This window comes from Epinephelus fuscoguttatus, linkage group LG20 (genome assembly GCF_011397635.1).
Source record: "Epinephelus fuscoguttatus linkage group LG20, E.fuscoguttatus.final_Chr_v1".
NCBI classification, from domain to species: domain Eukaryota; kingdom Metazoa; phylum Chordata; class Actinopteri; order Perciformes; family Serranidae; genus Epinephelus; species Epinephelus fuscoguttatus.
Window position 1 is genome coordinate 9,264,035 of NC_064771.1, and position 13,414 is coordinate 9,277,448.

A 13,414-nucleotide genomic window follows, 5' to 3' on the forward strand; every position below is an offset into this window, starting at 1 on the left:
TTCCCCTCAAAATTAGTTCACTTGCACTGAGTTCAACAGGTTGCTGAGTTTAGGAAGTGCTTGTATTCCTTCTATCATAAAAAAATAAAAGGATGATGAGTGTGCTTCACAAGATTTTTTATTTGCATCAAGGAGTCCAATTGGAAATGTGAAACAGTAATGCAGGCATCAGTTGAGTCAAACTTTAATATTATATATTACCTTGAAAAAAAGAAAGATGTGATATTCATGGCAAGTAAACAGGTTCCCACACATTGGATAAGTACAATCTTTTTACCTCTTACATCTATCTTTTTTTTTTGTTTTGCAGAACATCATGCGCTATTCAAACTGCATTGTAGAAAATGCTGAACTTAGTGTAAATACACTGCACTCATCACTCTTTTCCTTTAAAGCAATCCTGCTGACGTATTTTTCTGTAATGCATAGGCACTGTTCACCCTGATGTTTCAAGACATTAAACACAAGACAGACTAACTACAGTTACTACAATAAAGACCAAATGCTTCAGTGCACTTTTGGAGGTAAAAGTTACCCTTAAATCCTCACATCCCGGATCGGACTGCTCTTCAGTCGTCTCCACAGATAAGGAAGACAGCGTCTGACGCTTTCAGTGCGCAGAGGGCGAGGGCAGACTCTACCAGGCACACAGCACTCACACAAACATTAAATGTAGAACACAGTAAACCAGCAGCACTGTCAAATATTGTACACAATGCACATTCAAAGATCATGGCATAAAGTTGCTCATAGAGTAACTCAAGAGAGTTGAAATAAAACAAATGACTTGAATTAAATAGATAAAAGTGCAATTTAGCAAAGTACTTGTGGCCCTACTGGTAACTGATCATTCATGGAGCTCTCAGCAGGTAAATCTCTATGGTTTCATGTATTCCATCGCCACTACAATCCAGTTTCCAAATGTTTCCATTAAAAAAAGGGGGCTTTAGGATCAGGCCTGCAAACAAAATGCAAATGAGGAGCGTGATGCATTTGATCCTGGATCAGGTGTGGAGAAAATCAAACACACAAACAGAAGTGGGCTTAAAATACTGGAGAGTCTGGGAGCACAGACAGAAGGAGTCAAAGTCTTTATGACACATTTCAGATAGTATTGTGCTGGCTGTTGTTTGACGACGATGGGCAGAGGGAGTAGGGCTTGTCGCTGGTCAGACTTTTGAGTGCTCCGAGCAAAATGTCAGGCATGTGATCTGCAAGCATCCTGGGACTGATCAAAATACTCCTGAACGCCATTTCGTTGGACCAGTCTGCACGGTAGCGAACCTGGGAAAAACAGGATCTGAGGGAAAAAAGAGAGAGAGAAGAAATTTGGTGGCAAGTCCAGCTCAAAATTCTTACGTCAAAGAGTTTGAGGCCTCTTTATACCCAACACTGACACACATCTGTTGATATAGGTGTGCTAGCATTGTTCATGTGACTGTCAGCATCCAAACACATCAACAAAAAGTGTATATTAAAATGACATAAAAACTTGCAGATTAAACATTTAAAATATCTCACATACTGAAAGCTGTAATTGAAGTGGCGGTCAACATACTACAACTGAAAAAAGTTAAAATAGAAATGAAAGTGCTAAAAGAAGTGTGAGCGAATGAAGCGTGAAGTGATGAAAGGAGCTTGAAGATTGAAGTTGAGTTCAAGCAGTGAAAGGAGCAGCGTGAGTCACAGGTGGTAAATTGACCTGGAATTTTCAAGTGAAGTGAAAGTCCTGAAGAAAATAGTGATAGTTCAAGTGTATAAGTGTATTCAATAAGCACTGAGAGCAGTCAGAGTAAATTCTATATTAACAGGATGGATGGAAGTTGTGGAATTTAAAGAGCTGAAGAAGTTATTTGTTTGTTCAAAGGGTGAGACCTGAAGGGGTTTGAAGTGGCAGCATTATAAGCAGCTGATGCATCAGCTGATGAGAAAGAAATGAATGCAGTTAAAGTGTGTGTTGATATGTGAGTACTGGAAGAAGATTAATCATCATTTACTGTACTGATTGCTCTATCATAAATAGTGAAGCTTTCCCTACATTCTGTGTCTTATCATTGCCATGCAGCACATAAACACATATTCCTGTTTATCAGCCTGTAAATAGGATAAATCTGTAAGATATGGAAGTCCATATCCTCCAGTGTGATAAAATTTAAAAAAAAAATCATGTGAGTCATATTATTCTATTATTATATATCATTATAATTACATATTGGTATCTTGAAATTACTTAGTATGTCAAAATAATAAGTCAGTATCTCAATATAATGAGAAACTTTCTCATCATTTTGAGAAAATAACTTATTTTGAGATACTAACTCCTCATTTTGAGCAAGTTTCTCAATATTTTGAAAAAAGTTTTTCATTATTTTAAGAAAGTTTCTCATTATTTCTAGATACTAACTCATTATTTTGAAAAAGTTTCTCTTTATTTGGAGATACTAGCTCATTATTTTGAAAAAGTTTCTCAATATTTTGAAAAAGTTCTCATCATTTTGAAAACGTTTCTCATTATTTTAGGATACTAACTCATCATTTTGAGAAAGTTTGTCATCATTTTAATAAAGTTTCTCATTATTTTGAAAACGTTTCTAAATATTTCAAAACATTTTTATTATTTTGATATAATACCTCATTTGAAAAATTTTCTCATTATTTTAGGATACTAACTTAATATTTTGGGAGTTTGTCATTATTTTATGAAAGTTAGTCATTATTTCTAGATACTAACTCTTTATTTTGAAAAGGTTTCTAAATATTTTAAAATGTTTCTCTTTATTTTGAGATACTAACTCTTTATTTTGAGCAAGTTTCTCAATATTTTGAAAAAGTTTCTCATTGTTTTAGGATACTAACTCATTATTTTGAGAGAGTTTGTCATTATTTTAAGAAAGTTTCTCATTATTTCTACATACTAACTCATTATTTTGAAAAAGTTTCTAAATATTGTACAACATTTTTCATTATTTTGATATAATAACTCATCACTTTGAAAAGTTTCTCTTTATTTTGAGATACTAGCTCATTATTTGGAGATACTAACTCATTATTTTGAAAAAGTTTTTAAACATTTTAAAACATTTCTCTTTATTTTGAGATATTAGCTCATTATTAAGACACTAACGTAAAGTTTCTCATAATTTTGAGAAAGTTTCTTATCATTGATAGATTCTATGTCACTATTTTGGGATACTAACTCATTACTGTGAGAAAGTTTCTCATCATAACGACTGATTTTTTTTATTTTTCCATCACACTGGCAGAAATGGGCTTCCACAGTTATGAAGGGAATTCAGAGATTAGGCAAACCTCCTTGACGGCCCATCTTCTGTGATATGCAGAATGCGCCCGGGTAGGAAGAGAGGTAAGTGGGCAGCAGTGTGGGCAGGTGAGTCGTCTGATGCCAGGCTCTGATAGGATGATGAATTGCGAATGATCAGTGACTCCTCCCCTAACAGCGGGTGGTTGAGCTCCTCCTCCCTCCTGTTTTCCATCTCGGTCGGGAAGTCATCCGGGTCTCCTCCGAACAACTCGTACCAACATCCCTGCAGCAGGATGCGGTACTGAAACACAGACAGAGAATATTTTTAAAAGACTGACAGAGACTTAGGTGACTGATATGTAAGTGCTGTAAATGGTTCCTACCTTTGGCTTATTGCAATTTGAAACTATTTTAAGAATCCTTTTCTTGAGATCCTCCATATTGGGAATGCTCAATCTGTAAAGGAAAACAAATGATGAAAAGAAAGAGGGAATACTGTGAAGGAAAAACACTACTTAAAAAGAACACAGGGGAAAAGGAGCATGTGAGTTGCTCTCATTTTCTGCTTCTCTGTGACTGTAATAACAGGGCAGAGCCGAAAATAGAGTCTCCATCACGCAGGAGTCTATAATAGTCTGTGCACCACAGCACATTCATATTGGCCTTCTGAACACAAGAGTCGGCAGCGCTGCTATCACACAAACATATATTTGCCTGCAGTGTTCCACGGTTAATTATGTCTCAATCAACCAAACTGCTACAAGAGCCTAACCAGTATCAACGTACAATATTCATATTTCAAGAATTGTAACTTTGTTAAAAGGTACGTTCTACAAGCAAAGAAGTATATGGTGTAAAAAATAAGCTATGAGTTTTACCTGGGAACCAGATCCTTTCCCAGCACGACAGAGATCACAAAGTCTTTGGAGTAATCAGCTAAGGCTTTACTGTATATGGAGAAAATACAGAATGGAAAACATAGATTAGTCCAGTAAGTATAAAGATACATTAAACTCTATGTGAAAATTACATGTTTTAAGTCAGACCTGTAAAATCATAATTTTTATTCATCTCAAAAATGCATGTCTAGGAACAGAGGAAATTTTTAACTCCTGCAGTCACTTCCAACAACATGTATTTCTTCACTATGTATAATGTGCGTCTTAGCAGCATTTTGCATCTAAAGTAAGGATTGAACTTCAAAGCCAGGGGAGCAGCTCGGGTCAATCCACTGTCTGCTGTTTGCACATTACGGTCTCATCTTCCTTACCTCAGGAGTCCCCCTGGTGGAGAGAATGAGTAACACTGCAGGGTGGGGTAGGAGTTGCGCAAGAGGATAGCCAGCACTGACGCCGTGCCAGCACCCAGACTGTGACCAGTGATGACTAGTTTATACTCCTACAAAACACAGGAAGACAGAAACACACTGCATACTTACTATTCATGATCTATTACTTCTGAAAAGTTGATGTTATTTCCTGAAAATAAACAGTGACCACAAACAGCAGATAGAATGGATATTCTTAGTGGAAGGGTACTGTGTAGAAATCAGTGTTTTCAGCATCATGTTTTTCAACCATTTTATCCCTGTAGTAATCAAATTAATAACTTTAATTTAATAAAAGCCATACAGAGAGATAAGAGCAGTAAGATGACGTCACATAAAAACAAGTCTATAAAGCTGGGTGGGTTTTAAGAAGCGATTTTAAAAGAGGTCACTGAGTCTGCAAGCCTTATGTCTTTCAGCAGATCGTTCCAAAGCCGAGGGGCCCTGATGGCAAAAGCACAGTCACCTTTAGATTAAAGCCGCCACTTTGGAAAAGACAGAAGGGTTCTACCTGAGGATCTAAGGCTGCAAACTGGCTTATATTAGGGGTGGAATCACCAGAGGCTCCACAATACGATGTTATCACGATTTTTTTAGTCACAATACAATATTATTGGAATTTTAAACGTGTTGCGATATGCTGAGTATCGCGATAAAATATACAGCGATATATTGCAATTTGTTACCTGTTTTCAACTGCAAATAATTTCCCCAAAGGAAAAGTTTGCAGCAAAATGAAAATGTATGTAGTGGACTGAAAAAGCAATAAAATAGACAGAATAAAAGCAGAATTTAAAAAATCGATACTTGGCACTGTGGGACGATACGATTGAGGCACAAAAATATCGCGATACTATGCTGTATTGATTTTTCCCCCACCCCTAGCTTATATTAGGTCAACATTTCTGCTATGTAGCTCAAGGCCAGACCCGGAGGTGCTTTAAAAGTGATCAGTAAAATCTTAACATTAATTCTAAAAATGAACAGGGAGCAAACAGAAAGATGCCAGGGTTGGGGTGATGTGAAACCAGCTGTTCAAACCAGTGAGAAGCCCGGCTATAAACCTGTACCATATACACAATCTCATTCCTTCTGAACATGATTTGCCAGCTGGTATGTAACTGATAGGAAATGTGATAATGCTCTCTGTGGCTGAAATGTAGTTTCCAACCTCACTCCCACTTCTTACCGGTGCAATAGAGAAAGCCTGGTTCAGGATGCCGTCATTGACCAGCTTCCTGTAGATGTAATTCGCCGCCTGGCATATGCCCTGCAGGAGTCAAGGACAAAGCAGTTACATATTAAAAGCCTCAACTTCAAACAGGTAGAGTGTACTGTGTTTAAATGTCCACTCACCTTGTGGGCGTAGCAGGCTCCAGACACTCCATCGATAGGCAGGTTCTCACATGCAGCAGACAGGTCTGTCACGACGTCCTGCAGGAGACACTTGGTGAAATTAACTGGTAACTGCCTTTTATCAGACCTCATGTCAAAGGCAAAAGGCTGCGTGTAGAGTATTCTTCAGGAGCTCAATGAACTGCTGTAATCAGAATCTATATTGAAACAAATGCTTCAGACTTGTGTACGAACACAAGCTAAAAGATTCTAATATTTTTCAACCAAATCACCCCAATAAATCTTTCTTTCACTGTTTATATGAGTGTGGACATGTGCTGATGCTCTTATAGACACGCCGCACTGAACTTAGCACACTCAAGTCTTTCTTTTTTCTATCTGAGTGCTATTTTAACGTCTTTAGAGGAATGGTTACATGCCGTCAAATGCAGACCAACAATAGGCACCTAAATTTAACAGTTAGAAAGCCATCTGTACAAAAAGAGAAGTGAATCTGGACATTGACAGGAAGTGGGGGGGTAACAGCGAGCGTTACAGATGCACAGCAGTTGTACAAAAGACTGACAACAATACTGAGAACAACCACAGTTCTATTTCATGGAGGAGGTAAAATTAGGTAAAACTGAGGTAAAATTAACACAAGAAGACAGCAAATGCAAAAACATGAAAGATATAAAACAAATGATAATGAAGGACATGTAGGGAAAAAAAACAAGTTAGGGTAAAAACAATAAAAAACATAAAACCATATCAATAAAATAAACACAATAACAGCAATAAAAGAACAATAAAAATAATAAAAAATACAAGCAAGTCAGTACAACTTGAGATAAGTGTTGTCTTTTCCTGGTTTTAAAGACTTAAATACAGTAAAATTTTCTGAACTTACCAGACTGCTTACGCTGTTCTATTACTTGCCTGTATCCACTTAGTCATTATATCAACATTACTGAGGATTATTTATCAAAAATCTCATTGTGTCATTTTTTTTAAAGCACCAAGTCACTTGTTTTTAGCCTCGCTTTTAATTGAACTGTCTTTTATTTTATTAGTAGTAGTAGTAGTAGTGGTAGTGGTAGTAGAAGTATTTTAATCAATTTATTTTATTTTATTTTTTAATTGTGTATTTATTTATTTTTATTAATTCCTCTTAGCTGTTTTTTGTTTTTAATTGTGTGAAGCACTTTGTGTTGCATTATTTTTGTTTGAAAAGTGCTATATAAAGAAAGTTTGATTAATGGATTGATTGACTTGTGTCACAATATCAACATTGAGATATTAGGTAAAAATATTGTGAGATTTGATTTTCTCCGTATCGCCCAGCCCTAGTTCTGAGTGTCAGATTTTATGTACAGTGGATGGAAAAAGTCCACACACCCCTGTTAAAATGCCAGGTTTTTGTGATGAAAATGAGACCAAGATTAATCATGTGAAAACTTTTTTCACCTTTAATGTGACTTATAACCTGTACAATATATTCAAAAATCAAATAAATCTTTTAGTGTGGGAAAACTTATAATAACCTGGTTGCGTCAGTGTGCACACCCTTAAATTAATATATGGTTGAAGCACCTTTTGATTGTGCTACAGCAGAGTCTATCAGCATGCCACATCTTGCAATGTTTGCCTACTCTTCCTGGCAAAAGCGCTCCAACTCTGTCAAACTGTGAGGGCATCACCCCTCTTCTGGTCATCCTGCAGCTTTTCAAATGGATTAGGTCTGGGCTCTGGCTGGGCCATTGCAAAACTTTCATTTTCTTCATGCCTCACCATGTGTATGGTATTCTTTTGGTGGTGCAGAGTGTTGTTTTTGTAGCAGACATACCCTTTGGATTTACAGCCAAAATGTTCAGCCTTGGTTTCATCAGACCAAAAAATATTTTCAGAAATTCTTTTGGGAGATTTTATCTATTGTTTTGCAAAAAGGCCTCTGTCTTGCCACCCTACCCCATAGTCCAGACATATGAAAAACACTGGAGATTGTTATCACATGTAGTACACAGCCAGTACTTGCCAGAAACACCTGCAGCTACTTCAGTGTTGCTGTCGGCCTCTTGGCAGCCTCCATTTGTTAATGTCTGTCTTCACTGTGCTCCATGGTATATCTAATGCTGTGGCAATCGTTTGTACCCTTCTCCTGACTGATACCTTTCAACAATGAGATCCCACTGATGCATTGTAAGCTCTTTGCAAACCACGGCTTCTGCTGTAAAATGCAATTACATAACTGTTAGGAAAATCCCACAAAGACAGCTGAACTTTATTTGGGATTAATCCAAGTCACTTTAATTGATGGCAGGCGTGTACTGACTACTACTGAACATGAGTTTGAATTTATTAGTTTAAGGGTGTGTACACTTGTGCAACCAGGGTACTGTAAATTTTTAATTTTTTTTTTACATTTTCCCCTTAAAGGATTTGTATGTTTTTCAACTGAATTGATCAGGATATAAGTCACATTGAAGGTGAGGTAGACTTTTTATATTCACTGTATAGTACTAAGGTGGATGCATGAAGTTTTCTTTAAATGTTCATACGAACAGATTAAAACATAAGCAAAGGAGAACCCTGCCAACTGACAACGCATTTTTTTAAGGGTATACATAAAAAAAACACACACACACACACACAATATATAGGCAAACAAATAAAACAGTAAAGTATTTTCTATTATCTTCTATTCACAAATAAAAATGATTAGTTGGCGTCCCAACTCACCTTCAGTGACAGTGTTCCTCTGACAGCCACCAGAACAGCCTCTCTCTTATGATCCAGAGCCACATAAAAGGGAATCTCATAGATCTGCAACAAAGAGAATATGAATGACCACTTTAACTCACAGAGACAGTAAGACAGGTGCCGGCCTCTAAAAAAAAAAATCAAACCGAGGAAAACTTTGAACACAGAGGGGAACTCCTGACAGGAGCCAGTGGTGAAATTCCTACCTGGTTGTGGAAGCTGACATGGATGAAGTCTCTGTACTGCAACCCAGTGGTCTGCAGGATGGATGAAAAGTGACAGCCGAGGTGGTCTCCTCCGACAATGTCATACTCGGCTGCGCGACTTCTGCAGCTGATGTACACAAACACATTTTGATTTGAGTGAAATTGCGATCAAGTTGTTTTTCTCTGACTCTGAATTTAACTTGTAGGCGAGACAATCTGCTGTCACAAGAATATCTGGCTTTGGATGTCTCTGAAACAGTCTTCTCTTTGAGCAAATACTTAAATCCCCCTCCAATCAAAAATGTGTTCTCTTATATTTATACCCCTAAAATGTCTGACCTTGACAATACTAACTTGTATCTGCACAAAGTTTGTGACAGGAGAGGTGTTTTCACATTCCTCTACTGAAGGGAGCGATGTCTGTACACTCCCCTAAAATCGGCGATTCAAACATACCCTGGCAAGCTAGATTAGGTTACATCACTAATACAAAAACCAATTGCTGTCTAATGTGAGAAACGCACATTGACGGAAGAACAGACTTTAACGCTGGGGTCGCGGACAGTTTTTTAACTGTAATATATCATAATTCCCTCTCTAATATCTATTTTTTATTTCTGTGAAAACATCAACACATTTCACCTTCAAATAGCTGTATTAATTCAAGTTTCTCTACAAAAACTATATTTCACAAGATTACATTGAATACAACATAATAATATTAGAATTTACCTTCACTCCATTGTCATTTTTACTGAACAGAACTTGAATGCATCATATTGAAACTCAATGCAACCGCTGTTAGCTGTTAGCTGTTAGCTGAAGATACAGGCTGCTAGCAGCTAACAGCGAATGTTAACTAGCTCTCCTCCAGCTGCTATTAGTACAGATTTGTTGTTCACAATGTAGCATTATTAAAGAAACAAAAAGGTGTGTCTCCTGATGCATTGATAGTGAGTTTACTGAGTCATTTCGACCCGACAGCATCCCAGGGACGATCTATGTTTGTCCCAAAAAACAACAGGACAGTATTCGTCTGGAGCCCTGCTTTTTAGCCTGTGCAAAATTAATGTGACACAACAAAAACACATTGGCTATTGCCATCAGTGAATGTCATCTAATTCACTGATATGCTGAGGGCAGTTAACAAGGCGAATATCAGCTGATAACATCATACTGCGGATAAATCGATGCAGCATATTTCTACCTTTAGTCAGCAGCTGTTACCTAACCTGGCTGGTCTTGTCACTTGTCTGACAGGACCTATAGGCACATGTAAGTAAGGAGTACATCTTACCAGTCTCCACTGAGTTTGCAGGGCCCAGTCAAGAGGTTGGAGTAAATGTACAACGGCCAGCCATAAGCTGCTGCAGCAAACTGCATACAATGAGTTGCTTTCTCCAACTCTGTCTCCAAATCTTCTCCCTTTAAACAGTCAAGGATATACATGAAGAACATTTTTAAGATCAGCACTGTATTTTACAGACTTGCATAATGTAAACTGTTCAACAAATATTCCTGCCTCCTCTGATGTCTGCTGTACCTACAGGAGACAGAGTCCAGTACTTACGATGGGAGACGAGGGGCTGTGGTCGACTACGACGTCTGGGTCTCTACTTAGCTCCATCTTATCGTGCTCCTGGTGCAGCAGAGCCAAACCAGCTGCTATGTCACTAGGGACCAGATCTGTGTCCTGCAACACACACACATACACACCATACTAGAAGCATCCAACAATTGGTCTTGCTGCAGTATCACGCTACTAGTGATGTGTTCTGTATCTGACTTAATACAGTTTGCACACTGTCAGATGTAAAGGACAGCACAGACAGAAAAAAGAAGGTGTCCCTTACAGAGAAGAATTTACTGAAGAGCTGCGCAATGCTGGAGAACGCTGCTCGGTGGCTTTCGTCCTGCGGCAGGCAACAGCAGAGGAGCCGCAGCCTGTTTTCCCACACCTTGACGGCCAGGGTGCGAGCTGTGGAGAGGAACTGGGTGCTCTCATTGCTCTGCATGTCTCTCACTCCCAGTGGCTCACTGGCTTCAGGTGGCGGACGGGGGTTGCCAAGAGGGTCAAACACAAATATCACGCCCAACGCAGTGAACAGCAGGATGATCCAGCTGTGGTGACACAGAAAAAAAAATGCTGAATCAAAACACTTTTTCGACAAATCATAAAATGGTGATACTATGAACTCATAACACTAACCTACCTGGTAACCACCGCTGCGATGACAAGACCCACTGTGGCCGGATCGCAGCCTTTGCTGTCATCAGACACCCAGACTGCTCCCAGACAAGCCCACACCAGCTCAGGGATGTACAGGAGAGCTCGCAGGTACACCAGTGCAGGGATAGAGCGCCGTGGGCCAGAGTTTGTAATGGTACCTGAGAAACATAGATATCTGTGTAATCGACACAAGAAAATGTACCAGTGCTTTCCACCAGTTTCAAGTGGATGTTAAATGAGCTGCAATACAGAGGACGACCCTGATGTAGCAAAGGGTGACTTTGTCTCTCCACTATTTTAACAATCACCAGCTCTTGTTTGCTTGAAATAAACCCTAAATTCACCCAGTCTAATGTGAAATATGCTGCCGTTATCCATCCATCCATCCATCCATCCATCCATTTTCATCCCCTGACTCGGGGCCAGGTAGCGGGGTCAGCAGGCCGGGCAAAGCACCCCAGACAGCCCTCTCCCCAGGGGGGACCCCAAGGCGTTCCCAGGCCAGATGAGATATGTAATCCCTCCAGTATGTTCTGGGTCTGCCCCAGGGTCTCCTACCAGTGGGACGTGCCCAAAACACCTCCAATGGACATAAATTGACTTTGCTCAGTTCCAGCAGGGATTACATTGCAGTCAATTTAGCTTGAAACTAGACCAATTTCAAAAAGAGTTGTTGCCATTAGTCACGTAGACACGAAAACATAGTAAAATAGGGGCCAGGTTGTAAAATACAAAAGTTACCCTTCAAACCTCTTGCAAGTTTATAGCTATTTTAAATAAAGAATGTTACTTGTGTACATGATGTTGTGTGTGCACCAAAAAGTTACACTTTGAACTCTGTTTAACACAGTTTCCCACAAGTTTCTTCAACATTGTATTGTGTAAATTCCCAACATTGCATATTGCACAAGTACCTGTATTCTGACATTATTGCTATGAGGCAAAATGATGTAATCCTGTGACTTCCACCATATAAAACATTGTACATGTCTATTCATGTCTAGTAAGCGCACTTGAATTTGAAAGGATAGTTTGGATTTTTTTGAAGTGGGGTTGAACAGGGAACCCCATACAACCACACTTCAAAAAAATCTGAACTATCCATTTAAGGTAGGAGACCATATAAACCACAACTTTACCTTGGGCACTGACGTAGACAATAGCACACAGTGACAGGATGATGAGCGCCAGCACAACCAAAAGTCCAACCAGGTAACTGTGAAGAACTCCTTTCCCATTACAATCGAAATGACCCTTGTGATAAGTGAACAGGATCATGGTACCAATCCACCTAAATAGAAAATAGCAGCAGATAGTGACAATGCAATGTTATCATTATGCCTAACAGGTTGGATGTCAGGTAGCAAGAGTCCTCAGTGAATCACACTCATCCATGAACGTTAACAACATACCAAAGTATACGGAGGAACAGTTCAACGCAGCCGGGGAACACAAGGTCGTCACTGGCGATCCCCCACCGCCGTCCAAACACCACGAGGCCAGGCATTTTGCAGGTACACAAGCCCCAAGATCTCACTGATGGTTATCAACCTCTTCACCACTATACAGTGGACAGGATTCTATTGAACAATGAACACCTCCTCAAGTCATGCATGACTTGAAGCTACACAGGCTGGCACCGAGCTCTGCCCACCGTTCTTAAGTCCTAATGTAACTTTCCTTTGTTGCTCAATAGTCGAGGTGTTTTCTTATGATGTAAGCTAGCTACGTGCTAATGTCGAGATAAGTATCAGAGCGGATGTCTGTGTGTATCCGCTAAAGTTGCCCAATTTAATATTAGCTAACCCCCAAACTATGATTTTGATGTCATGTGCAGTTTTGCGTGTTGCGACCTGTCAACGCATAGCTTGAGACATTACATAAATTAATACTGCTAGTGCGGTTAGCAACAGCTTGCGTGACTAGCTTCTACTATTAGCTATCTACCGTTAGCTAAAAAATACTCTGAAGCTATTCCGAGGAAGTGATAGCTAATCCTCTACGACAAACACTGCCATTGTTTCACTAGTTAATATATCAACATATTGTTTTACGTTACCAATCCATCTCAACAAAGCTCAGAGGTTTAGGTCACGTAGCACATAGCTAAACGTTGAAGGCTGGTTTGTTTTGAAAACGAAAACAAGTAGTGTCCGTCCGCTGGTGGTGACCTATTGCAACATAGACCCCCGTAAAATAGTTCCGGTATTTTCTTCCTCATAATACAGAGGCCCCTCCGATTTATACACGACTTTTGTGTACTGTACACAATTTGCTACATTTCACTAAATGCC

The 13,414-nt window shown here is 39.1% G+C and overlaps 1 protein-coding gene across 1 annotated transcript; it reads right to left on the minus strand.

The window, feature by feature from the left end:
* Positions 1 to 100: 100 nt before the first annotated feature.
* On the minus strand, positions 101 to 13,291 carry daglb (diacylglycerol lipase, beta). Its single transcript, XM_049563528.1, has 15 exons — positions 12,533 to 13,291; positions 12,260 to 12,411; positions 11,104 to 11,278; positions 10,744 to 11,011; positions 10,461 to 10,583; positions 10,188 to 10,315; positions 8,891 to 9,017; positions 8,664 to 8,747; positions 5,946 to 6,023; positions 5,779 to 5,859; positions 4,533 to 4,660; positions 4,141 to 4,209; positions 3,646 to 3,718; positions 3,310 to 3,563; positions 101 to 1,300 (listed from the first exon to the last, which is right to left on the minus strand). Exons 1-15 carry the CDS (start codon positions 12,625 to 12,627, stop codon positions 1,105 to 1,107), a joined length of 2,031 nt encoding a protein of 676 aa, XP_049419485.1. The 5' UTR covers positions 12,628 to 13,291; the 3' UTR covers positions 101 to 1,104.
* Positions 13,292 to 13,414: the final 123 nt, after the last annotated feature.